At 39.0% G+C, this 24,862-nt stretch overlaps 1 protein-coding gene across 4 annotated transcripts in view; it reads right to left on the bottom strand.

Moving 5' to 3' along the window:
• The window catches only part of PRCP (prolylcarboxypeptidase), an 86,169-nt gene that overhangs the window by 26,792 nt on the left and 34,515 nt on the right, over window positions 1-24,862 (bottom strand). For all 4 annotated transcript variants that reach the window (XM_027532229.1, XM_027532228.1, XM_027532226.1 and 1 more), the window contains exons 3-7: window positions 17,427-17,567; window positions 9,197-9,298; window positions 3,490-3,671; window positions 3,079-3,236; window positions 2,156-2,328 (exon numbers count right to left, since the gene is read on the bottom strand). In XM_027532229.1, the coding sequence (XP_027388030.1) occupies window positions 2,156-2,328; window positions 3,079-3,236; window positions 3,490-3,671; window positions 9,197-9,298; window positions 17,427-17,567 (756 nt within the window). The remainder of the gene's footprint in view (window positions 1-2,155; window positions 2,329-3,078; window positions 3,237-3,489; window positions 3,672-9,196; window positions 9,299-17,426; window positions 17,568-24,862) is intronic.

Consider the following 24,862-nt stretch of genomic DNA (forward strand, 5'->3'; position numbering starts at 1 on the left):
CAAAAGATAAAAAAGACTGTGCTAAATCAAAAACACATGACAAAATATTTGAGATATACTCCACCACTTTTGAGTGATTACTTAGGAGAGACAAAAGACAAGACTATATATTTACAGTTAAGATTCAACAGCAAAATATCTCAAAAGGAATATTAAAGATGCACAGACAAAACCAGTTAGGCTGTTTACTGTTCCAAATCATTAATGAACATTAAAAAGATGTATTCCTCTGAAACTTTTCCTAAGCTGGGTCAGCAAACTACAGGCCCCAGGCCAAAGCCAGCCACTGCCTGTTTTATAAATACTGCTGGAACATAGCCGTCTTCATTCATTTAAATATTGTCTACAGTCACTTTCTTGCCAAAGCTACAAAGCTGAGTAGCTGTCACAGAAACTATACAGCTCACAAAGCCTAAAATATTTACTATCTAGTCCTTTACAGATAAAGTTTGCCAACCCCTATTCTAAATAACAAAGGAAGTCCCCATATGTTTTTATCATCTGACAACTCATTCTCCAAATGGGCATAAAGATCTAAGTATAATTCTCACTCTGTACACAGAGTATAAAGTTAAGTCTGATAGTTGTCACACTGCGGGCAGCAATCTACCCAACTCTTCCCTCAAGTTTTCCATTAATAGTTCAATGCAATACGTGAGAAGATCTGGGCTCTGAACAACGGTGGACTCACATTCAAAACCACTTCCACTGCCTCTTTGTAGAGCTTAAATTTCCTCTCCATAAAACTGGAATTATAACTCTTGACTGTGGGGATTAAATGAGATAGTATATATGAAAGTGCTTTATAAATATAAAATAATATAGAAAGATAAGACATTATTAGCACCTATACATTTATGGAGACTAATGGTTTCAGATTTAGTTTTTTCTCATTATTTTGATTTAGGTTTTCTTACCATGTGAGAGAGATCTACTCTTTAAAATAATTTTGTAGTGTCAAAATTCAATTTAATTCAAATACACATTTACCTCTGGCTCACTGTGTGCAAGATACCCACAGGCCATTCTACTTTTTAGATGAAGAAAAATATCTCTAGTAGCAAATGATCTTGGTTCATTTGGGTTACAAAGTTTTAAGCAAGGTGGGCATTTAATAATTCAAAAGAACAGCTAAATTAAAATTGCTTTTGAAATCTGGTTCTTACATTACCAATTCTCTACACATTTACAGCACTCGTTCTAGCTGTAGAATCTGTTATATTCTCTGAATTTAATAACCATCAAGTTGGCCAGCCTTTGTTTCTAAAACTATGAGGAATGCTCTTTACAAAGGAATGCTTAACAAGAATACATAAAATAAAGAATTCTGGCACGAAAAGAACTTTAAATTTTATTGTGTAATGTTTCTTTAAATTTTCCAGAGCGTTTTCACATCCAGTATTTTATTTGATCCTCAGCACAACCCTACTGAGAATGTAAGTATCATTATCCTATTCTACAGAGGAAGACACGGAAGCCTAAGAAGAGGAGAGACTTGCCAAAGACCACACAGCTGGTAGAGGGTAGCTCTGGATAAGGATCCAGAGTCAGCACTCTTTGTGCTCCACCTTGCTATATGTATGCAGACTTTATGATGTCTCTAGTACTTAGAATACATTTAGCAGTTGACTGAATCACAGCACCACGATAGCAGCTGCCATTCATCAAGCGCTGACCATGTATTACATATAGCTCTATGTGACTCACACATACGAATTCTATGTATGAAGTATACAGCACAGAATTGGGCACACAGTAACTATTCTATTAACAGCAACTATTGGTTTATTTCTAAGAGTTAGTTTTTAGTTCTAAGAGTTGTAATTCATACAACTCTGTAATCTCTGCATTTTATCTCCATTATTAAAATGAGGAAACAAGTTCAGAAGAGCTAGGTAACACGTCCAAGTTTGAGTAAAGCCAGGATTCCTACCCAGGTTTGAGATTCGACTAATTTCAGAGTCCCCTTGTCACTGGGACTTCCTCTGATGCTGAAAGTCAGAGAATGCACCAAAAAAAAAAAAAGAGAGAGAGAGGCAGGGCGAGGGGGTGCGGGGGCAGGGGGAGGGGCGTTGGGGGAGGGGTTGGAGGGGGTAGGCCCGGTGAAGAGAGAGAAGTATGCTATTAAAAGTGATGAAGGATATCTTCCTGTTACCTTGACAGGCCAAGCAGGCAAAGGCTGTAAAAAGTTGGACTCGTAAGGGTAGTCCACCATCGCCACATTCACCCAGGTTTCAGAGATCCAGTCTTTCAAACGCTGAACATCCTGCGATTTTGTTAACGGAGTGCACAAGTGAAGGGCTTCAGAAAGCCAACGCAAGCCAGGGCCTGAGAATAGAGTCACATTGTTGGAATCTAAAAAGCACTGCTCAACAGAAGGGTTTTACAGATCATTTATCCTTCACCTGTGTTTTAGAAAACTCAGTCTCCTATGCAGTTTCTCCAAAAAGGCTTTTTCAACATGCAACAAAATATCTTTAGAACAACTGGTTAATCTCATGATAGATAAGTTGCCTATCTTCGTGGGGCTTACCAGAGTTAGTATTCTCAATCACTGTCATTTCTAAATAAACAAATGAAATACTATAGAGCAAGGAGAATGCATAAACTACACCTAAATAAAACAAATGGATTTATCTCACAGTGTTGAGTAAAAGACAGCAGAGACAAAAAATACATACTATGCAATTCCAATTATTAAAAAATTCAAGAGTAAGCAAAGTTAATTTATGGTTCTAGAATTCAGGATAGCAACTGGTTTGATAAGCACAGAGGTAGTATCTGCTAAGTGCCAGAGGGGATTTGGGGGTGGGGGTGGAGAGGGATTTCCTGATCTGCATGCTGAATATACTATGTATTCACTTTGCAAAAATTCACCAAGCTGTATATTTTGATTTGTGTACTTTTCTATGTTATACTTAAATATGTAAAGTGAAATAAAAGAAAGTATTAGTCGTTCAGTCATGTATGTTATATTTAAATAAAAAGTTTACTGAAAAAGTGGAAAGTGTTAGATTTAGCACTTAAAAGGTATAAAAAAAACCAAAACATGATTCCACTCTCTTAATTAAAGCTTACCCTTTTTTGCAAGTCGATTAATGGCATCCCAGGACCTGCGGATACTCTCTGAACAATTTGGGCCACTTTGGCTAAAATCTGTAGTTACAATCTTCATAAATATGTCACAAGGCACCAGATCATTAAACTGCCAGATGGGGGCAGAGGATGCAAGAGCTCTAAATGGTAAGAAGACCAAAAGAAAGAGAAAAGAAAAAAATGTAACTCACAGAATTCAAGTTTTAAAATTGAAACTGATACTGAACAAGAGTGGTGAGAAATATCTACAACTCTTAGTGAAATAGAAATCAGAAATCTCAGTACAATAGAATATGTTTTACCTTCCCCCCGCCACCCCCCCACCAAAAAACACTCTATGTTCGCTTTGCCAATCATTAAGAAAGTGCTCACATCCAACATAAATGCATTTACCCAACCACCAAATGAGGATACTTCATCCTGAACCAGGCTGCAAGCATGCCACCATAAGAACCCCCTAGGGCAATGACAGGTTGATTTCTAGCTCCTGGGATTGTTCTTTGCAAGTATCTGATTAACTTTGCAAAATCAGCCAGAGCTTGTTCTGTTGTCAGAAAATTCAAGTGTCTGGAATCCTAAAGAAAAATAACAAAGAACATCGGTATAAATGTGCACATAATAGCAGCTTAGGCATAACATAGATCCAGAAAAAAGCCAGATAAGCTTTTCTCCAAATAGAATTTCTAGGCAATGGAGTTAAAACACCCAGTTAAAGCATTAGCACTGCTAATTTAAACTGATGGAAAACTGATTTTAAGTTTGTGGGAAGAAAATAATGTATTTTTGCATTCAAATGTAATTTCTATTAAATGCTATTTACCAAAGACTTTGCTGAGGTAGTAGAAACAACAGAGACAAACCATAAGTAACATTTAACAACAGATGTGATAGCATACAATACTAATATTAACAGACAACTATTATAGTTTTGATTTCAAATCTTGAAACATTTACAAAGGCTACCATATAAAGCAAAGGTAAACTAAATCCTGTGAAAAATGGAAGTAAGAATCATCAGTAAAAATAAAACATCCTTCCTCATCAGAAAGATTATTATGTCTGATATACCAGCAACTGGAACAAGTCAGCCTGTCTGTTGTACAACTATAAAATTGGAGTTAAGGAAAAAAACCCAACATATGGAACAGCCTTTTTCAGACACTGGAAAAGCAACACAAGACTTTGATTCCTGAGAAAAGAATGTTGTTCAGTCGCCAAGTTGTGTCCGACTCTTCACAACCCCATGCACTGCAGCACACGAGGCCTCCCTATCCCTCACCATCTCCCCGAGTTTGCCCAAATTCATGTCCATTGAATCAGTGACGTCATCCAACTATCTGATCCTCTGTCACCCTCTTTTCCTTATGCCTTCAATCTTTCCCAGCATCAGGGTCTTTCCCAATGAGTCAGCTGTTTGCATCAGGTAGCCAAAGGACTGGAGTTTCAGCTTCAACATCAGTCTTTCCAAAGAGTATTCAGGGTTCACATCCTTTAAGATTGATTGGTTTGATCTCCTTCCTTTACAAGGGACTCTCAAGAGTCTTCTCCAGCACACAGTTCAAAAGCATCAATTGTCTGGCTTTTTTAAAGTCTAGCTCTCACATCTGTACGTGACTACTGGAAACATCATAGCCGTGACTTACTTAGTAAGTAAGTTCCATGATCATCTAGTTATCTGCCTAGGGAGAATTTCCTCACTGCAGTGTAGGAAGGTGGAACTCAAATGGAGTCCTGCTAAGCTGAGAAGATTAAAGAAGAGTCTCCTTTTAAAAGGTGAAGCCTTTTCATGTGTTTGTTAGCCATCTGTATGTCTTCTTTGGAGAAATGTCTGTTTAGTTCTTTGGCCCATTTTTTGACTGGGTCATTTATTTTTCTGGAGTTGAGCTGTAGGAGTTGCTTGTATATTTTTGAGATTAGTTGTTTGTCAGTTGCTTCATTTGCTATTATTTTCTCCCATTCTGAAGGCTGCCTTTTCACCTTGCTAATAGTTTCCTTTGTTGTGCAGAAGCTTTTAAGTTTAATTAGGTCCCATTTGTTTATTTTTGCTTTTATTTCCAATATTCTGGGAGGTGGGTCATAGAGGATCCTGCTGTGATATATGTCAGAGAGTGTTTTGCCTATGTTCTCCTCTAGGAGTTTTATAGTTTCTGGTCTTACGTTTAGATCTTTAATCCATTTTGAGTTTATTTTTGTGTATGGTGTTAGAAAGTGTTCTAGTTTCATTCTTTTACAAGTGGTTGACCAGTTTTCCCAGCACCACTTGTTAAAGAGATTGTCTTTAATCCATTGTATATTCTTGCCTCCTTTGTCAAAGATAAGGTGTCCATATGTGCATGGATTTATCTCTGGGCTTTCTATTTTGTTCCATTGATCTATATTTCTGTCTTTGTGCCAGTACCATACTGTCTTGATAACTGTGGCTTTGTAGTAGAGCCTGAAGTCAGGCAGGTTGATTCCTCCAGTTCCATTCTTCTTTCTCAAGATAGCTTTGGCTATTCGAGGTTTTTTGTATTTCCATACAAAGTATGAAATTATTTGTTCTAGCTCTGTGAAGAATACCGTTGGTAGCTTGATAGGGATTGCATTGAATCTATAAATTGCTTTGGGTAGTATACTCATTTTCACTATATTGATTCTTCCAATCCATGAACATGGTATATTTCTCCATCTATTAGTGTCCTCTTTGATTTCTTTCACCAGTGTTTTATAGTTTTCTATATATAGGTCTTTAGTTTCTTTAGGTAGATATCACTCATTATCAGAGAAATGCAAATCAAAACCACTATGAGGTACGATTTCACGCCAGTCAGAATGGCTGCGATCCAAAAGTCTACAAGCAATAAATGCTGGAGAGGGTGTGGAGAAAAGGGAACCCTCTTACACTGTTGGTGGGAATGCAAACTAGTACAGCCACTATGGAGAACAGTGTGGAGATTCCTTAAAAAACTGAAAATAGAACTGCCTTATGATCCAGCAATCCCACTGCTGGGCATACACACGGAGGAAACCAGAAGGGAAAGAGACACATGTACCCCAATGTTCATCACAGCACTGTTTATAATAGCCAGGACATGGAAGCAACCTAGATGCCCATCAGCAGATGAATGGATAAGAAAGCTGTGGTACATATACACAATGGTGTATTACTCAGCCATTAAAAAGAATACATTTGAATCAGTTCTAATGAGGTGGATGAAACTGGAGCCTATTATACAGAGTGAAGTAAGCCAGAAAGAAAAACACCAATACAGTATACTAACGCATATATATGGAATTTAGAAAGATGGTATTAATAACCCTGTGTACGAGACAGCAAAAGAGACACTGATGTATAGATCAGTCTTATGGACTCTGTGGGAGAGGGAGAGGGCGGGGAGATTTGGGAGAATGGCATTGAAACATGTATAATATCATGTATGAAACAAGTCGCCAGTCCAGGTTTGATGCACGATACTGGATGCTTGGGGCTGGTGCACTGGGACGACCCAGAGGGAGGGTATGGGGAGGGAGGAGGGAGGAGGGTTCTGGATGGGGAACACAGGTATACCTGTGGCGGATTCATTTCGATATTTGGCAAAACTAATACAATATTGTAAAGTTTAAAAATTAAAAAAAATTAAAAAAAAAAAAAAAGGTGAAGCCTAATTCTTCCCCCTTTGAACTTGGTCTGGACTTAGTGACTTGGTTCTAACACAAATAGAATGTGGCAGAAATGATATATGACTTCCAAAGTCTGGTCATAAAAAGCATTGCAGGTGGACTACCCTGGTGGTCCACTGGGTAAGACTTCACCTTCCAAAGCAGGAGGTGTGGGTTTGATCTCTGCTTGGGGAGCTAAGAGCCCACGTGTGCATGCATGCTAAGTCGCTTCAGCTGTGTCTGACTTTTTGTGACCCTGTGAACTGTAGCCCACATGACTTGTGGCCGAAACACCAGAACATAATAGAGAAGCAATATTATAATAAATTCAATAAAGACAAAAAAAAAAAAAAAGCACTGCAGTTTCCACCTTGCTCTCTTGGATGGCCAACTTTGAGGGAAGCTAGCTGTCATGTCATGAAGCCACTAAAGTAGGCCTTTGGAAAAACCCAAGAGAGGACAAACTAAAGCATCTTGCTAACACCCAGCACCAATTTGTCACTCATGTGGATCTTCCACATAAGTAGAGAGGGTCCTCTAGCCTCAGTCAAGCCTTCAGGTGACTGAAGCACTAAATGACGTCTTAACCTCATGAGATCCCCTGAAACAGAACCAGCTAGTTGAGTCACTCCAAATTCCTTACCCACAGGAACTGGAAAATAATAAACGTTTATTGTTGTTTTAAGCCACTAAAATTTGAGGTAAATTGTCATGTACCAACAGATAACTAACACACCCACATATCCATATCAGACCATCCTATTTAACCTTCATATTTTGGTCTCACCACTCTGACTACTCCCATCACCTGGTATATTTTGAAACCACAGAGGCCCATCTTTTCTCTCTCCTGTACATGTCACTTACTCCTTTAACCTTTCCTCTTATCCAAGATGTATGCTCTCTGACTTCTTAACTTCTCTCTCATGGTCTGTCACTATTCTTTACTTTCAGTTTTCATGGCATGATGTATAGTTGAGTGTGGTTTTTTCCCAATCTTATGCATTTGCAATATTCCCCCATGCTACTGACAAATTCTGAGAGCACATGAAGGGAAGGAAGCATAGCATAGAGAGCCCTCACCTCCTTTTTCCTAGCAGAGTATGGACCACAGGGAACTAGGAAAGAAGGTTGTGTTTTTATCTGCAACAAACTACTTTCCAATGGTTTCAAAACCTGTCAACTTCCCTAATCAGATAATTATGCAAAATAATAAACTAAAGAATAGTTTCCTATGCAACCTAACAAATATCAGCAAATCACTCTGGTTTTCATCTACAACACAAGAACCTTTTATTTATTTATTTATAATATAAGATAATAAAATTTCTGAAAATAAAAAGTTCTTTCAAACAGGAAGCCTAGAAAATGACTGACCCAAGTTCCTCTAACTCAGATTTCTCCAAAATCATGGTATGGGAATTTCCCTGGTTGTCCATTCACCTTTCAAAGTAGGGTGTACAGGTTCGATCCCTGGTCAGGGAACTAAGATCCCACATGAATTAGGGCCAAAAATGTCAAAACATAAAACAGAAGTAGTGTTGTAAGAAATTCAATTGAAGACAAAAAAAAAAAAGTGATCCACATTAAAAAAAAAAAGAAAGAAATCTTTTTTAAAAAATGCCTGGTATGTGTATAAAGGTGGTATACATCATGATCCTAGGTAGTGCACAAACATTTTTAATTTAATACTTGTTTTATTTCAATATAACTTAGAAAAAATAGTACCTAAAGCCTTTATTAAGAAAGTACTAAGTTTGAAAAGTGAGTTACTAGAAGAAAAATAGTGAATAATACAGATGGCAAACCCATATAGTCAGAAACACAAGGGTAGTACACAAGTGACTCAGCTGAGGAAACAGCACCTTGGTTTATTAAAGTGCAGATCTGCGGCCAAGGCCAAAGTTCCTTGAGAGAAAAGAAAGGCCAGGAGGGAATCTAGTGACTAGCTGACCTCTCTGAATTATAGAGATGATCTGAACTTATTTTATTGAAAAACACCTTACTAAACAAGTATTTGTGCACTCCTAACATTTCTTTCCAGTGATAGACCCAATAATTTACATATATAATTTATAAAGAGGATTATTTACTGATATTTTTAAACAATGAAAAGTTCCCTCCAATCTCCACATTCTTAGATTATGGTTTACCTGGCAAAGGCTAGCCTCATCACATTGAGTTAAAGACTGATCAATACTATAAAAATGGTAATAATATGATTTTTTAAATAATTTTTAAAATAATATGATTATTTAAATATAATATGATTTTTTAAATTGAGGCTTTAAAATTACGTATGAAATTATATATGAAAAGGTTTCAAATTATATATGAAAAGGTTAATATGTTAACCTTTTAAAAGTAACTGAAATTTCAGGCAGTTCAAGTTAAAGATATCATTTTTCTTACAGTGGAACATGTAATTAGAAAATGTTCTAAATTTAAAAGACACACTTACCGAGAAGGAGTCAGCACCAAAGGGTAGGGACTCTCCATAGTACCGATGTTCAGCAAACACCAACATGGCTTTCATTTCCTCAGCTATGTCCCACATGAACCCCTAGAAGGCATTTACAAATTCACAGGGTAAAATTAGGATGTGGAAAAAGTCTTAATTTTTTTTGCGACTCATAAGAAATGGATGTTAAACCATACCAAAAAGAGTTCTCTGAGAATCTGGACAATTTATATTTGTGCTACAGATAAATGATATAACTGTTTCATTGTTGCACATCTATCTCACACTGTATCAGAATGAAACAATTCAAAATAAGACCACATTGCACAACTACCAATCATTCCAACTCTCCTTATTCTGACACCCTAGTCTGGGAATCAACATTATGTATAAAATAGCCTTCAAATTGCACTGTGTCCCAAAGAATCTAGGGAAGAGCAGGATAACTAAGCTATCTGCCTACTCACAAATAACTTTTATTTATAACAGAAAAGACAACAGTACAAATAAACATACTGGATTCCCCTGGGTTTAGTATTAACTGAGTGCTTACAATTCATTAAATACCATTCTAAGCACTTTATATGTATCAATTCACTTAATTATCATGACAATCTAAGAGATAGGTACTTTGATTATTAATCTTATTTACATGAAGATAAATAGTAGCTAACAACAGCTAGTATTAATTGAGTGCTTCAGTTCAGTTCAGTCGCTCAGTCATGTCCGACTCTTTGCGACCCCATGAATCACAGCACGCCAGGCCTCCCTGTCCATCACCAACTCCCGGAGTTCACTCAGACTAATGTCCAGTGAGTCAGTGATGCCATCCAGCCATCTCATCCTCTGTCATCCCCTTCTCCTCCTGCCCCCAACCCCTCCCAGCATCAGAGTCTTCCCATCCTCCCTCATCAGAAGAGGTGATGAGGTGGCCAAAGTACTGGAGTTTCAGCTTTAGCATCATTCCTTCCAAACAAATCCCAGGGCTGATCTCCTTCAGAATGGACTGGTTGGATCTCCTTGCAGTCCAAGGGACTCTCAAGAGTCTTCTCCAACACCACAGTTCAAAAGCATCAATTCTTCGGCGCTCAGCCTTCTTCACAGTCCAACTCTCACATCCATACATGACCACAGGAAAAACCATAGCCTTGACTAGACGGACCTTTGTTGGCAAAGTAATGTCTCTGCTTTTGAATATGCTATCTAGGTTGGTCATAACTTTCCTTCCAAGGAGTAAGCGTCTTTTAATTTCATGGCTGCAGTCACCATCTGCAGTGATTTTGGAGCCCAAAAAAATAAAGTCTGACACTGTTTCCACTGTTTCCCCATCTATTTCCCATGAAGTGATGGAACCGGATGCCATGATCTTCGTTTTCTGAATGTCAAGCTTTAAGCCAACTTTTTCACTCTCCACTTTCACTTTTATCAAGAGGCTTTTTAGTTCCTCTTCACTTTGTGCCATAAGGGTGATGTCATCTGCATATCTGAGGTTATTGATATTTCTCCTGGCAATCTTGATTCCAGCTTGTGCTTTTTCCAATCCAGCGTTTCTCATGATGTACTCTGCATATAAGTTAAATAAGCAGGGTGACAATATACAGCCCTGACGTACTCCTTTTCCTATTTGGAACCAGTCTGTTGTTCCATGTCCAGTTCTAACTGTTGCTTCCTGACCTGCATACAAATTTTTCAAGAGGCAGATCAGGTGGTCTGGTATTCCCATCTCTTTCAGAATTTTGCACAATTTATTGTGATCCACACAGTCAAAGGCTTTGGCATAGTCAATAAAGCAGAAATAGATGTTTTTCTGGAACTCTCTTGCTTTTTCCATGATCCAGTGGATGTTGGCAATTTGATCTCTGGTTCCTCTGCCTTTTCTAAAGCCAGCTTGAACATCTGGAAGCTCATGGTTCACATATTGCTGAAGCCTGGCTTGGAGAATTTTGAGCATTACTTTACTAGTGTGTGAGATGAGTGCAATTGTGTGGTAGTTTGAGCATTCTTTGGTATTGCCTTTCTTTGGGATTGGAATGAAAACTGACCTTTTCCAGTCCTGTGGCCACTGCTGAGTTTTCCAAATTCGCTGGCATATTGAGTGCAGCACTTTCACAGCATCATCTTTCAGGATTTGAAATAGCTCAACTGGAATTCCATCACCTCCACTAGCTTTGTTCATAGTAATGCTTTCTAAGGCCCACTTGACTTCACATTCCAGGATGTTTGGCTCTAGGTCAGTGATCACACCATCGTGATTATCTGGGTCGTGAAGATCTTTTTTGTACAGTTCTTTTGTATATTCTTGCCATCTCTTCTTAGTATCTTCTGCTTCTGTTAGGTCCATATCATTTCTGTCCTTTATCAAGCCCATCTTTGCATGAAATGTTCCCTTGGTATCTCTGATTTTCTTGAAGAGATCTCTAATCTTTCCCATTCTGTTGTTTTAATTGAGTGCTTACAACTCATTAAAAACCATTCTAAACACATAACATATATTAATTCACTTAGTTATCATAACAATCTAAAAGATAGGCACTTTGATTACCTCTACTTTACAGGCAAGGACACAGTTTAAAAAACCTGTAACAGTCACAGAGCAAGAAAGTGGCAGAGCCAACATTCAAGCACACGCCACCTAGCTCCAGAATACAATCATCAAGTGCAAACCTCCTTATTTCGACACATAATGCTGGTCACTAATTAACGGCTGCAATTTTTTCACTTACCTAAAGTTATGACCTCAGAATCCTTCTTAACAAAGCATTCTAGGTGGCCAACATCAATTAACTAGATTGAGATTTGCTGCTGTTATTTAGTCTTTTCCAACCCCATGGACTGTAGCCCACCAAGCTCCTCTACCCATGGGATTTCCCAGGCAAGAACACAGGAGAGGTTTGCCATTTCCTTCTCCAGGGGATCTTCCAGACTGAGGGATTGAACCCACATTTCCTGCACTGGCAGGCAGATTCTTCACTACTAAGCCACCATGGAAGTCCCAGATTTAGATTTAGCATAGATTACAACTGCTTGTCATTCCTAGTGCACATTATTCCTTTTTAATGAGCTCTTATTCCTTTACAAAGACTGAGTGAAAGTGTTAAGTCACCCAGTTGGGTCCAACTCTTTATGATCCCATGGACTGTAGCCGACCAGGCTCCTCTGTTCATGGAATTCTCCAGGCAAGAATCCTGGAGTGCGCTGCCATTCCCTTCTCCAGGCGATCTACCCAACCAAGGGATCAAACCTGGGTCTTCTGCATTGCAGATAGATTCTGCACCACTGAGCCCCCTGTGAAGATCCTAACAAAGACTAAGACAAATTTTTTCTTTACCTTGACCAATAAATGAACAATGAAGAGAGCTGTATGCACGTGAGGACGGAGACTTTAATCTGTTATTTGTGATGGTTTCAATAAGACCATTTTCTCTCTTAACACCTTGCTCATTCCCTACCCCTGCCATGTATCTACAGACACTGTACCCCAGCTCAAGATACTCTCCTCTGCCTGCCCTCTTGATGACTTGCTTATCACACCCTCCTATAATACCACTCTCAACAGGTATGGATCTCTATTACTTTGTTGCAACATTTGCTTATCTATGTCTGACCCTACCAGAGTATGAGTTTCTTAACAGTAAGGATCATCCATCAAAGTAATCAGAAGAGTTGACCTCAGGTTTTGAGAGGAAGGAAATGTATTAATCTGGATGCGAGCTACCCCACGTCCAAGGTCAGGAGCAGCAGCCATGAGGAGCTACCCCATGTCCAAGGTAAGGAGCAGTGGCTGCACTTTGCTGGAGCAGCTGTGAAGAAATACCCCACGTCCAAGGTAAGAGAAACCCAAGTAAGACGGTAGGCACTCAGAGAGGGCATCAGAGGGCAGACAGACTGAAACCACAATCACAGACAACTAGCCAGTCTGATCACATGGCCACAGCCTTGTCTAACTCAATGAAACTAAGCCATGCCATGTGGGGCCACCCAAGATGGACGGGTCATGGTGGAGAGGTCTGACAGAATGTGGTCCACTGGAGAAGGGAATGGCAAACCACTTCAGTATTCTTGCCTTGAGAACCCCATGAACAGTATGAAAAGGCAAAAAGATAGGACACTAAAAGATGAACTCCTCAGGTCAGTAGGTGCCCAATATGCTACTGGAGATCAGTGGAGAAATAACTCCAGAAAGAATGAAGAGACAGAGACAAAGCAAAAACAACACCCAGTTGTGGATGTGACTGGTGATGGAAGCAAGGTCTGATGTTGTAAAGAGCAATATTGCATAGAAACCTGGAATGCTGGGTCCATGAATCAAGGCAAATTGGAAGTGGTCAAACAGGAGATGGCAAGAGTGAATGTTGACATTCTAGGAATCAGTGAACTAAAATTGACTGGAATGGATTAATTTAACTCAGATGACCATTATATCTCCTACTGTGGGCAGGAATCCCTTAGAAGAAATGCAGTAGCCATCATGGTCAACAAAAGAGTCCGAAATCCAGTATTTGGATGCAATCTCCAAAACTACAGAATGATCTCTGTTCATTTCCAAGGCAAACCATTCAATATCACGGTGATCCAAGCCTATGCCCCAACCAGTAACGCTGAAAAAGCTGAAATTGAACGGTTCTATGAAGACCTACAAGACCTTTTAGAACTAACACCCAAAAAAGATGTCCTTTTCATTACAGAGGACTGGAATGCAACGTAGGAAGTAAAGAAACACTTGGAGTAACAGGCAAATTTGGCCTTGGAGTACAGAATGAAGCAGGGCAAAGACTAATAGGAGTTTTGCCAAGAGAATGCACTGGTCATAGCAAATACCCTCTTCCAACAACACAAGAGAAGAATCTACACATGGACATCACCAGATGGCCAACACCAAAATCAGATTGATTATATTCTTTGCAGCCACAGATGGAGAAGCTCTATAGAGTCAACAAAAACAAGACCAGGAGCTGACCGTGGCTCAGATCATGAACTCCTTATTGCCAAATTCAGACTTAAATTGAAGAAAGTGGGGAAAACCACTAGACCATTCAGGTATGACCTAAATCAAATCCCTTATGATTATACAGTGGAAGTGAGAAATAGATTTAAGGGACTAGATCTGATAGACAGAGTGCCTGATGAACTATGGATGGAGTTCATGACACTGTACAGGAGACAGAGATCAAGACCATTCCCATGGAAAAGAAACGCAAAAAAGCAAAATGGCTGTCTGGGGAGGCCTTACAAATAGCTGTGAAAAGAAGAGAAGAAAAAAGTAAAAGAGAAAAGGAAAGATATAAGCATCTGAATGCAGAGTTCCAAAGAATAGCAAGAAGAGATAAGAAAGCCTTCCTCAGCGATCAATGCAAAGAAATAGAGGAAAGCAATAGAATGGGAAAAACTAGAGATCTCTTCAAGAAAATTAGAGATACCAAGGGAACATTTCGTGCAAATATGGGCTCAATAAAGGAAAGAAATGGTATGGACCTAACAGAAGCAGAAGATATTAAGAAGAGGTGGCAAGAATACACAGAAGAACTGTACAAAAAAGATCTTCACGACCCAGATAATCACGATGGTGTGATCACTGACCTAGAGCCAGACATCCTGGAATGTGAAGTCAAGTGGGCCTTAGAAAGCATCACTACGAACAAAGCTAGTGGAGGTGATGGAATTCCAGTGGAGCTATTTCAAATCCTGAAAGATGATGCTGTGAAAGTGCTGCACTCAATATACCAGTGAATTTGGAAAACTCAGCAGTGGCCACAGGACTGGAAAAGGTCAGTTTTCATTCCAATCCCAAAGAAAGGCAATGCCAAAGAATGCTCAAACTACCACACAATTGCACTCATCTCACACACTAGTAAAGTAATGCTCAAAATTCTCCAAGCCAGGCTTCAGCAATATGTGAACCATGAGCTTCCAGATGTTCAAGCTGGTTTTAGAAAAGGCAGAGAAACGAGAGATCAAATTGCCAACATCCGCTGGATCATGGAAAAAGCAAGAGAGTTCCAGAAAAAACATCTATTTCTGCTTTATTGACTATGCCAAAGCCTTTGACTGTGTGGATCACAATAAACTGTGGACAATTCTTCAAGAGATGGGCATACCAGACCACCTGACCTGCCTCTTGAGAAACCTGTATGCAGGTCAGGAAGCAACAGTTAGAACTGGACATGGAACAGACTGGTTCGAAATAGGAAAAGGAGTACTGACGTATAGGGCTGTATATTGTCACCCTGCTTATTTAACTTATATGCAGAGTACATCATGAGAAACATTGGGCTGGAAGAAGCACAAGCTGGAATCAAGATCACCAGGAGAAACATCAATAACCTCAGATATGCAGATGACACTACCCTTATGGCAGAAAGTGAAGAGGAACTAAAGAGCCTCTTAATGAAGGTGAAAGATGAGAATGAAAAAGTTGGCTTAAGGCTCAACACTCAGAAAACTAAGATCATGGTATCTGGTCCCATCACTTCATGGCAAATAGATGGCAAATTTATTTTTTGGGGCTCCAAAATCACTGCAGATGGTGATTGCAGCCATGAAATTAAAAGACACTTACTCCTTGGAAGGAAAGTTATCACCAACCTAGATAGCATATTAAAAAGCAGAGACATTACTTTGCAACAAAGGTCTGTCTAGTCAAGGCTATGGTTTTTCCAGTAGTCATGCATGGATGTTAGAGTTGGACCATAAAGAAAGCTGAGTGCTGAAGAATTGATGCTTTTGAATTGTCATGTTGGAGAAGACCCGTTGCCTTGGCATAAAAGAGCAATTGCACAAGGAAGTGAAAGGGAGACAAGGCAGCCTCAGTTGTTTCACAGAATTACAGAGCAGGAATCTGATGGAAAATAAATTCTGATTTTATCTGTCACTCATCTAAGAGAAATAGATATCTAGGAAATCAGTTCTTAGGGAATTATTTTATTTTCAACTAACATATTTAGACTAATAACATCCTAAGGATTGTTATTCCCAAGGAAATAATTAGAAATATGGAATACAATAATACAACATAATTGGGTTCATATCTTTGCTTTTAATGTAGTTCAGTTCAACATTTACTAAGACCTTCTGAATACCAAGCACCATGTCAGACATTGGCAGTGGAGAAAATATGATTCAGTCCCCACCCTAAGGTAGTTCACAGACTAGCTTTCTGGTATAAAGTTGACATTTTCTAGTCTTAGTTCTCAGAGAAGGCAATGGCAACCCACTCTAGTACTCTTGCCTGGCAAATCCCATGGAGAGAGGAGCCTGGTAGGCTGTAGTCCATGGGGTCGATAGGAGTTGGACACGACTGAGCGACTTCCCTTTCACTTTTCACTTTCATCCATTGGAGAAGGAAATGGCAACCCACTCCAGTGTTCTTGCCTGGAGAATCCCAGGGATGGGGGAGCCTGGTGGGCTGCCATCTCTGGGGTCGCACAGAGTCAGACACGACTGAAGCAACTTAGCAGCAGCAGCAGCAGCAGCAGCAGCAGTCTTAGCTCTGGCTGATTAAAAAGGAAAATTTCTTCCTTTCATGTGTCTTAATTAAGTTTTGTTAACAGATTTAAGCATTATTATAAAAGAAGATAGAATAAATAGTCAAGAGAAGCAAGCTAACAGCTACAGTATTTTTTTTCCTCACAAATATAAGAAAAATAGTACAACAGGAAAGCTAAAATATATCTACCTTCGTCCATTCCTATTTGAAAATCAAACTTGCATTTTTTTTTCTTATTTGCACTGGCTTTGTTTAGATTTTATTAATTAATTCATTTAACAAATATTTAATGAGTAGCTGCTATATGCCTAAAACAGTCCTGGATTGAGGATACACCACTGAACAGCAAACAAAAATTCCTGCCTTTGTGTTCTCATTCTAGACTGTAATAATAACAATAAACTATATTTATTACATAGTTATGACATCCCTACTCCCATTTCTGCCATATCCTAGTTCAATTGTGAAATAAGCTGGGATATTTTTTCATCTTTTAAAATTCAGTTGTCCAAAAATAGTATCATATTTCATTCTTTTCACATGTAATTCTTTAAGGCTGAACAGGCTCATTGGATGTCTGTATTTATTCTTTTGTAAACTGCCTATTCACATACTTTTGCTGTTTCTCTATTATTTGTGAGTTTATCTTTTTTTTTTAAACTTCAGAATTATTTGGTCATATATACTACAAAAGATTTTTTTCTAGTTGATCATAATAAAAAAGAAATTGAGCACATCTGCACATACCGTGTTATTGCAAAACCAAATAATGTCCCCTTCATTACCAGTGTAGAAAAGTATGGATCCACCATCTTCCTTCCAGTAGTTATCAGCTATTAGGTACCGCTGTTTAAAAGTTCTATCGATATTAAATCCAAAGTGATCAACCTATGACAAAAAAGAAACAGACGACATATTTCAAAGGAAAGTAATTAAAAACTAAAAAGTACATATATTATTCTTCCATTCAAATCAAGCTATGCTACAAAAATAAAAAAATGTCAAACCTCATTTGGTTTCATTAGTAGTAGTAATATTGATGTTATTTTGAAATCATTTTCTTCATATTTTAAGATAAAGCAATGTTATTGGTTGAGATTTTCCGTGTAAAATATACAATTATAAAATCAAGTGGCCACTTAAAAACACAATAATGTTAAAATTGAATTGGAAATAGTATATGAACTTAGCAATTTTTAAAATACAGACATTCCTTACTACTTAAATTTTCATTATTGAAACTTTCAATATTGAAATTCAAGGACTAGAAAGACCATTGAAAAGGTCTATCATCCCAATAACAATTGACATTCCAAGGGCCAGGATCTTGGTATTTCATGCTATTCAAAGGACTATCATTGGCTGAAGTTTTAATTAATTGAACATAAAACAAATGGAACATAAAAAGAATAATGATTGTAGCTAATTAAAACATTTGATTCCATATTTTAATTGATTCATGAAAATCCATTACTCCATAAGGATATCAAAAAAGAGAAAGCAAGAAAAATATTTATTCCTCACCATTTATTTATTAAGCCAACTCCTCATTTAGAAGTTGTAAATAAAAAAGCAAAGAACTCAACATTTAACTTGCCTTTCCAACAGAATCGTATTTCAGGGTACTAAATAGTCCCAATTGATGAAAAATAGCTCTGTTTTATCAAATGTCAGCTAATGCAGAAGCAATGACAGGATTAGAAAAATGGTATTTGACAAACCCTAGTGAAGTTACTGATTCAGGCAAGAATTACTAAATAGTGTTAAAAGCATTAGGAGGATGGATGATAAGAAAATGAATATTCATATTACTACCTGTCACAAGATCAGCCTATTAACCTAGTGATCAAAGTTAGCATCACTAACAGTGGTGTGAACAGGAATTATGTATTTCCTCACATTGCACAACACAAAACACATATCATCCATGATAAACTCTTGCCAAAAATGTTCAGTTTGTATCTCAGTCCAGTCTCTGTATCTAATTTCCAGTTTCTGGGAAATACAAAGGTAGAAAACCAAGCTGAACATACTCCAAAGAAGCGATCAGACAAGTTCAAAGATAAGGTATTTTATAACAAAAAGGCAAGGTAATATCTGATTAAAGGACTGTTTGTTTTAGATTACAATAAATTTTAAGGAACATAATAGTCAGATGCAATGCATGATTCCAGACTGTATCCTAGTTTGAACAAACAAGATGTAAATCACAATTTAGGGACAACTGGGTTAATTTAAATATGGACTAGGTAATATTTAAATTAACCCAGTTGTCCTAAATTGTGATTTACATCTTGTTTGTTCAAACTAGGATTTATTAACATTAATTTTGTTAGGAGTGATCATATTGTTTTGGCTACATAAGAAAAAGTTTTTCTATTTTACAGCTGTATATAAAGGATTTAGAGAGAAAATATCATGCTGTTTGTAATTTACTTGAAAACACTTCAGCTTAGGACTTCTCTGGTGGCTCAGTGGTGAAGAATCCATCTGCCAATGCAGGGGACACGGGTTTGATCCCTGGTTCAGGAAGAACCCACATGCCTCAGGACAAATACTGAGCCCACATGCCTCCAACTACTGAAACCTATGCTCAGCAATGAGAAGCCCACACACCGCAACTAAAGAATGGCCCCCACTCGCCACAACAACAGAAATGCCTGTGCACCAACAAACACCCAGCACAGCCAAATAAATGAATAAAAGTATTTAAGAAAAGAAGAAAAAAATACTTCAGCATAAAAAAAGTGAAAAGGTAAAATGGGAACTTCCTAGACTGAGCCAGCAGTTAAGACTCGCACTTCCACTGCAGGGAGCACAGGTTCAATCCCTGGTTGGGGAACTAAGATCCTGCATGCTGTAAGATGCAGCCAAAAAATACTTAAAAAAAATTTTTTTTTATTTTTGTTAAAGTAAAGTGAATTTAAAGGAAAAAAAATTTAATCTATACTAAAAGAGACAAAAGATATTGGATACTGAGACTTGCCAGATACAATACAAATCATGTCAAAATGACACAATTTTGAGCTTAAATCGAACTTCACTAAATGAACTAACCACTTAAAAAATGCAATTGTTAAATACTATAATATGGTAAAGTTCACATACAACTATCTGAATTTAAAGAGTTACAACAGACAGAGCCCACCAAGCCTTTAGGATCACAAGGTCTGAATTCCTCAGTGCTCCGGAGGGACAGGAGTGAGAATGCAGGGTCTGGTCTGGGGCACACATAGGCTGATCCAGTGTTACTCCAACCTCCCTGGGGCAGGAGTTGGTTCTGACCTAACCCAGACCTTGCAAGATTTCTCTAGACCATTCCAAAAGAAATGGAACTCCCTGTAACCACTCCATCTACACACACACACACACACACACACACACACACACGCTTCACATTCGTACCACAGGTTCCAAAATGCAAGTTTCTCAACTCTACACCTTATACACACTTCCCAATGTCCACAATCTTTACCATATATGGTCTTAAAATACAGGCTATTCTAATATAAAGACTATTTACCATTAAGTAAAATAAGCAGTTTGTATGGGGCAGGTATATAATAATGATATCCATGTGCTAAAAAAAAAAAAAAACACCCTCCTATGACATATCTTGAAGAGAGCACAGCAATCCACTCCAGTACTCTTGCCTGGAGATCCCCTGGACAGAGGAGCTTGATGAGCTCTGCTGCTGCTGCTGCTGCTAAATCGCTTCAGTCGTGTCTGACTCTGTGCGACCCCACAGACGGCAGCCACCAGGCTCCCCCATCCCTGGGATTCTCCAGGCAAGAATACTGGAGTGGGTTGCCATTTCCTTCTCCAATGCATGGAAGTGAAAAGTAAAAGTGAAGTTGTGTCTGACTCTTAGCAACCCCATGGATTGCAGCCCACCAGGCTCCTCTGTCCATGGGATTTTCCAGGCAAGAGTACTGGAGTGGGGTGCCATTGCCTTCTCGGCTGATGGGCTCTATAGGTTCGCAAAGAGTCAGACATGACTGAAGCGACTTAGCAAGCACATATGACATACATTAACTCACTCAATCACTTATCCAACAAGCATCAACTGAATGGGCCAAGTACTTGTTCTAGGCCAAGAAGTAAACTGAGCAACCGGATAAAGAAGTGACTGAGCCACAGCTCCTTAATTTAACTCAAACTAATTCAACTACGCTCACTAAGACTCAAAGTAAAAAAGAGCAAGAGAAACAGACAAACAGTGAAGGAAAGATAGACAAGTGATTCCACTTGCTTCCGTTCAAATTAATATACTGTTTCTCCATGTAAGGTCCCTAGATACCAACATCAGCTTCATCTAGGAACTTGTTAAAAATACAAATTCTCTGGCCTACTTGTTAAAAATGCAAATTCCCAGGCCTACTGAATTAGAAACTGCGGGGAGTAGAACCCAGTAACTTGTGTTTTAACAAGGCCTCCGAGTAATTCTGGGGCTTCCCAGGTGGCGCTAGTGGTAAAGAACCCGCCTGCCAATGCAGGTAGACTTAAGAGACACAGGTTCGATCTCTGGGTCAGGAAGATCCCATGTAGGAGCGCAGGACAACCCACTCCCGTATTCTTGCTTGGAGAATCCCCTGGACAGGAGCCTGGCAGGTTGCAGTCCTTAGGGTCACACAGAGTCAGACATGACTGAAGCAACTTAGCACACATGCACACCAAGCAATTCTGTGCATTCATTAGTACAGCTAATGTTCTGAGAACAAATGAGTTAAGCCCCTAAATAAGACATGAATCTGCTCTTCCTTCTCTTGATCGAAGTTTCAGAATACTTCTAATATGTAAGCTTCTCACTATGCTGAGACCTGGGTTCAATCCTTGGGTAGGGAAGATCCCTTGGAGAAGGGAATGGCAGCCCACTCCAGTATTCTCGCCTAGAGAATCACCACGGACAGAGGAACCTGGTAGGCTACAGTCCATGGGGTTGCAAAAAGTTAGACATGACTGAGTGACTAACACACACACACACACACACACACACACACACACACACAATGCTGAATGAGACTCTGATGCTCAAAGATATGAATTACCACCCACCACAGCCCCTAAATACACGCCAACTGCATCATTTGAAGCTCAACAGGAAAAACCATGATCTGTTTCAACAAAGGAAGAAAGACTAGCTGTGCTGTAGTTAAAGAAAGGGAGTACATGGCTCTCTAATAAGATGACTTCCCCCTGGTATTCTCAAAGATAATTCTGCCATAGTGATTTTCAATTTACCCACTGACTTTAGAGCCAAGCATTGAGAAAAGGCTTATATGTAGAATTACAAGAGCCACAAGAACTTTAGAGAAAGCCAAACTTCCTTATATGGCCACTCTCAGGGCACTCCTGCTCCTAGCAATCCCTAATTGTTTAATTTGGGAGAAAGGGGGTGGAACTCTGGTATGATAGAAAGCAAGCAGATTCAGGAGTTAACAGATGTGAACTTGAATTGTTACTGGGAGGCCTCAGGCAAGCCACTTAACCTGTTTGAGCCCCATTTTCATCCTATATAAAATAAAGATAATAACATACAACTCAAAGGATTACTGTAAAGATTAAACATAACTAAAGTACCAGGAAGAGTCCCTAATGTATAATGCATGCTCAAGGAATGCTAGCTCTCCACTCCACCCCATCTGCACACCGGTCCCAAGAATGGGATACCAAGATGAGGTAAGTGAGGTGGAGAGTGACAAAGCTCTTCACAGAATTATAGGACATCCCACTAGAACATCAAAATCTCCTATTTCTTGGGTGCTTCAGCTAAATAGTAAAGAGCTAGAAACAAGTAGTGAAATATCCTTTGTAAAACATTGATTTACAGAATTTTCTTGACTCTTCCTAATCATCAGGGATACGCACTTCAGACTATACAACTGTAGACAGTTCCCAATACCTAATGGCCCGGCACACTAGGTGCAGTGTGCCCTCTGCTGTGGAGAGCTGAGGGCTGCATACCACTTTCAGCTATGGGATCCTGAATAGAAATTTTATAAACCACAACAGAAACAGAGACAAGGGACTTAGAAGCCAGTTGATCTGCACTGTTCAACTGAAAAAAACCAGGCTCAAAGAGGTCAAGTGGCTTGGCCAAGGTTACAAGTCAGAGGCAAACCTCGAATTTTTAATTATTTTTTCAATTTGGTATATTGAGATAACTAAAATAATAGCACCATAAAAGCCATGCAAACATGATCTCAAAAACGGAGAACACCTCTAGTCACACACAGCAGTTCTCTCTAAAATATGGTCCTGTTTCAAGAGATATTTCAAGAGATATTTCCCTCCTTCACCTTGTAGAGGATAGAAGAGATCCATGAGAATGGGTAGACAGGAAGAAACAAAGGGAACATCCTTTAAATAGTTTATTGTGGCAACAATAACTACATGGACTTTAAAACTACTCAAAAATAAAATCCACATCCAGAAAAGCCTGTAAGAACATCACACCTATTAGAAGCAGTTTTGGTGGCAACTTGGAGAAAGGGGGCGGGGGGTAACACAGAACACTTATTCCGGGTGTGGTACTGTGTTGGTGCTTTACACAGATCGCCTTACCATCCTCCCCATCAGCCTCTGGGAGCATGTTCATTACACCAATCCTATAAATAAGGATACGAAAGCTCAGAGAGGTCAGATAACTTGCTTAAGGTAATATAACTAATAAATAAAATACAATTCTTCTTCATGTGTGTTTTTCACTACCCAATCCTACCTCTCACAAAATCCAGTCTGCTTTTTTCATTGTAACACACTATTGCAGATAGGGCTGGATACAAACTTCAACCTTTAGCAGGGGGCACTAGGGTATCTTTCTCCTAGATTTGCAAAATGAAGTACACATTCCCACCCATATACGAACAGTTTTACTGAAGAATATGGTCTTTTCACTGACTTAACTCAGTAATTGTTACTATATTGTTTTTAACTCATTTAATTAGGCTGCTGCTGCTAAGTCATGTCCAACTCTGTGCGATCCCATAGACGGCAGCCCACCAGGCTCCCCCGTCCCTGGGATTCTCCAGGCAAGAACACTGAAGTGGGTTGCCATTTCCTTCTCCAATGCATGGAAGTGAAAAGTGAAAGTGAAGTCACTCGGTCTTATCTGACTCATAAAAAGAAAACAATGTTGACTCTTACTCAGTAGGCTTTAGTTTTAGGAAAATCGGTTTACAGTTGGGTTTCATTTACATATCCAGATATACAATAACAACAGAATTTTACTAAAATACACAGGGCAAAAAACAGACTCACACTTCAAATTAAGGTACCTTGAAAGAGGGCTCTCTGGTGTCCAGTTCTAGACCAGAGACATTGAAATGAGATAAGACTTCCTTTCCTCCATTTGATGGTGTGTGCCCTGTATTAATCTTAGATTTATGGCATGACATTCTGTTAGAGTTCCTAAATGGAGGCTAACATTGTTTCTGGGCAAGCTGGACCTCCCCTGAAGGGGTAGACACCTTCATGGTAGAAGGACACAACTTCCAGAAGGAACCAAAATCTGAAAGGATGGTGGGGTTTTGCCAGCTTCCAGGTCTCTGGGTGGAGAAAAGTAGAGCCTGCCTAAACTGTCCCTCATGCAGGAGGAGCCCTGAGCTGGGACTAGATGGGAGAGCAAGCTATAGCTTATGAATCAGATCATGGGTGACTCTTGACTTGTTTTCACTTGATTATGTCAGAACATTTCAAGAATCCTTCGAATGTTCTACTGTTGCTGCAAAAACAGAAATGAGTGAACAGCCTTTGGTACATACCAGTCAAACAGGCCTGCAAGATTTAAACAACCTTGGTTATTCTTTAGCTGTTACTACTAACAAACACTTTTATAGCTAGACTTGCCCTTTACAAAGCTAAACAAAACTAATTACTCTGATTCCATACGTATTGTACTTGGCACCTGACATTCTTCTTCCCCTACACTGTCTTGTAGCATTCTGCATTTTCAAAAAGGCCATGGGCTAGATAACTTCAGTGACACCAGTCCTGGTTGCTGAGTTACCTAAAGCCAGCTGTGGCCATTTTGAAAATTTGCAGAAAGGAAAAAAAAAAAAAAAAAATACAAGACCTTCAGAATGATATAAAACTCCCCATTCCCAAGCAAAAAGGGGCACAATTCTTGAGGTGCTAGCCTGCTATGTATTCCCCTCTGCTGGGCCAAGATAAAGCCATTTTTC

This window comes from Bos indicus x Bos taurus, chromosome 29, assembly GCF_003369695.1.
Source record: "Bos indicus x Bos taurus breed Angus x Brahman F1 hybrid chromosome 29, Bos_hybrid_MaternalHap_v2.0, whole genome shotgun sequence".
Classification (NCBI taxonomy): Eukaryota; Metazoa; Chordata; class Mammalia; order Artiodactyla; family Bovidae; genus Bos; species Bos indicus x Bos taurus.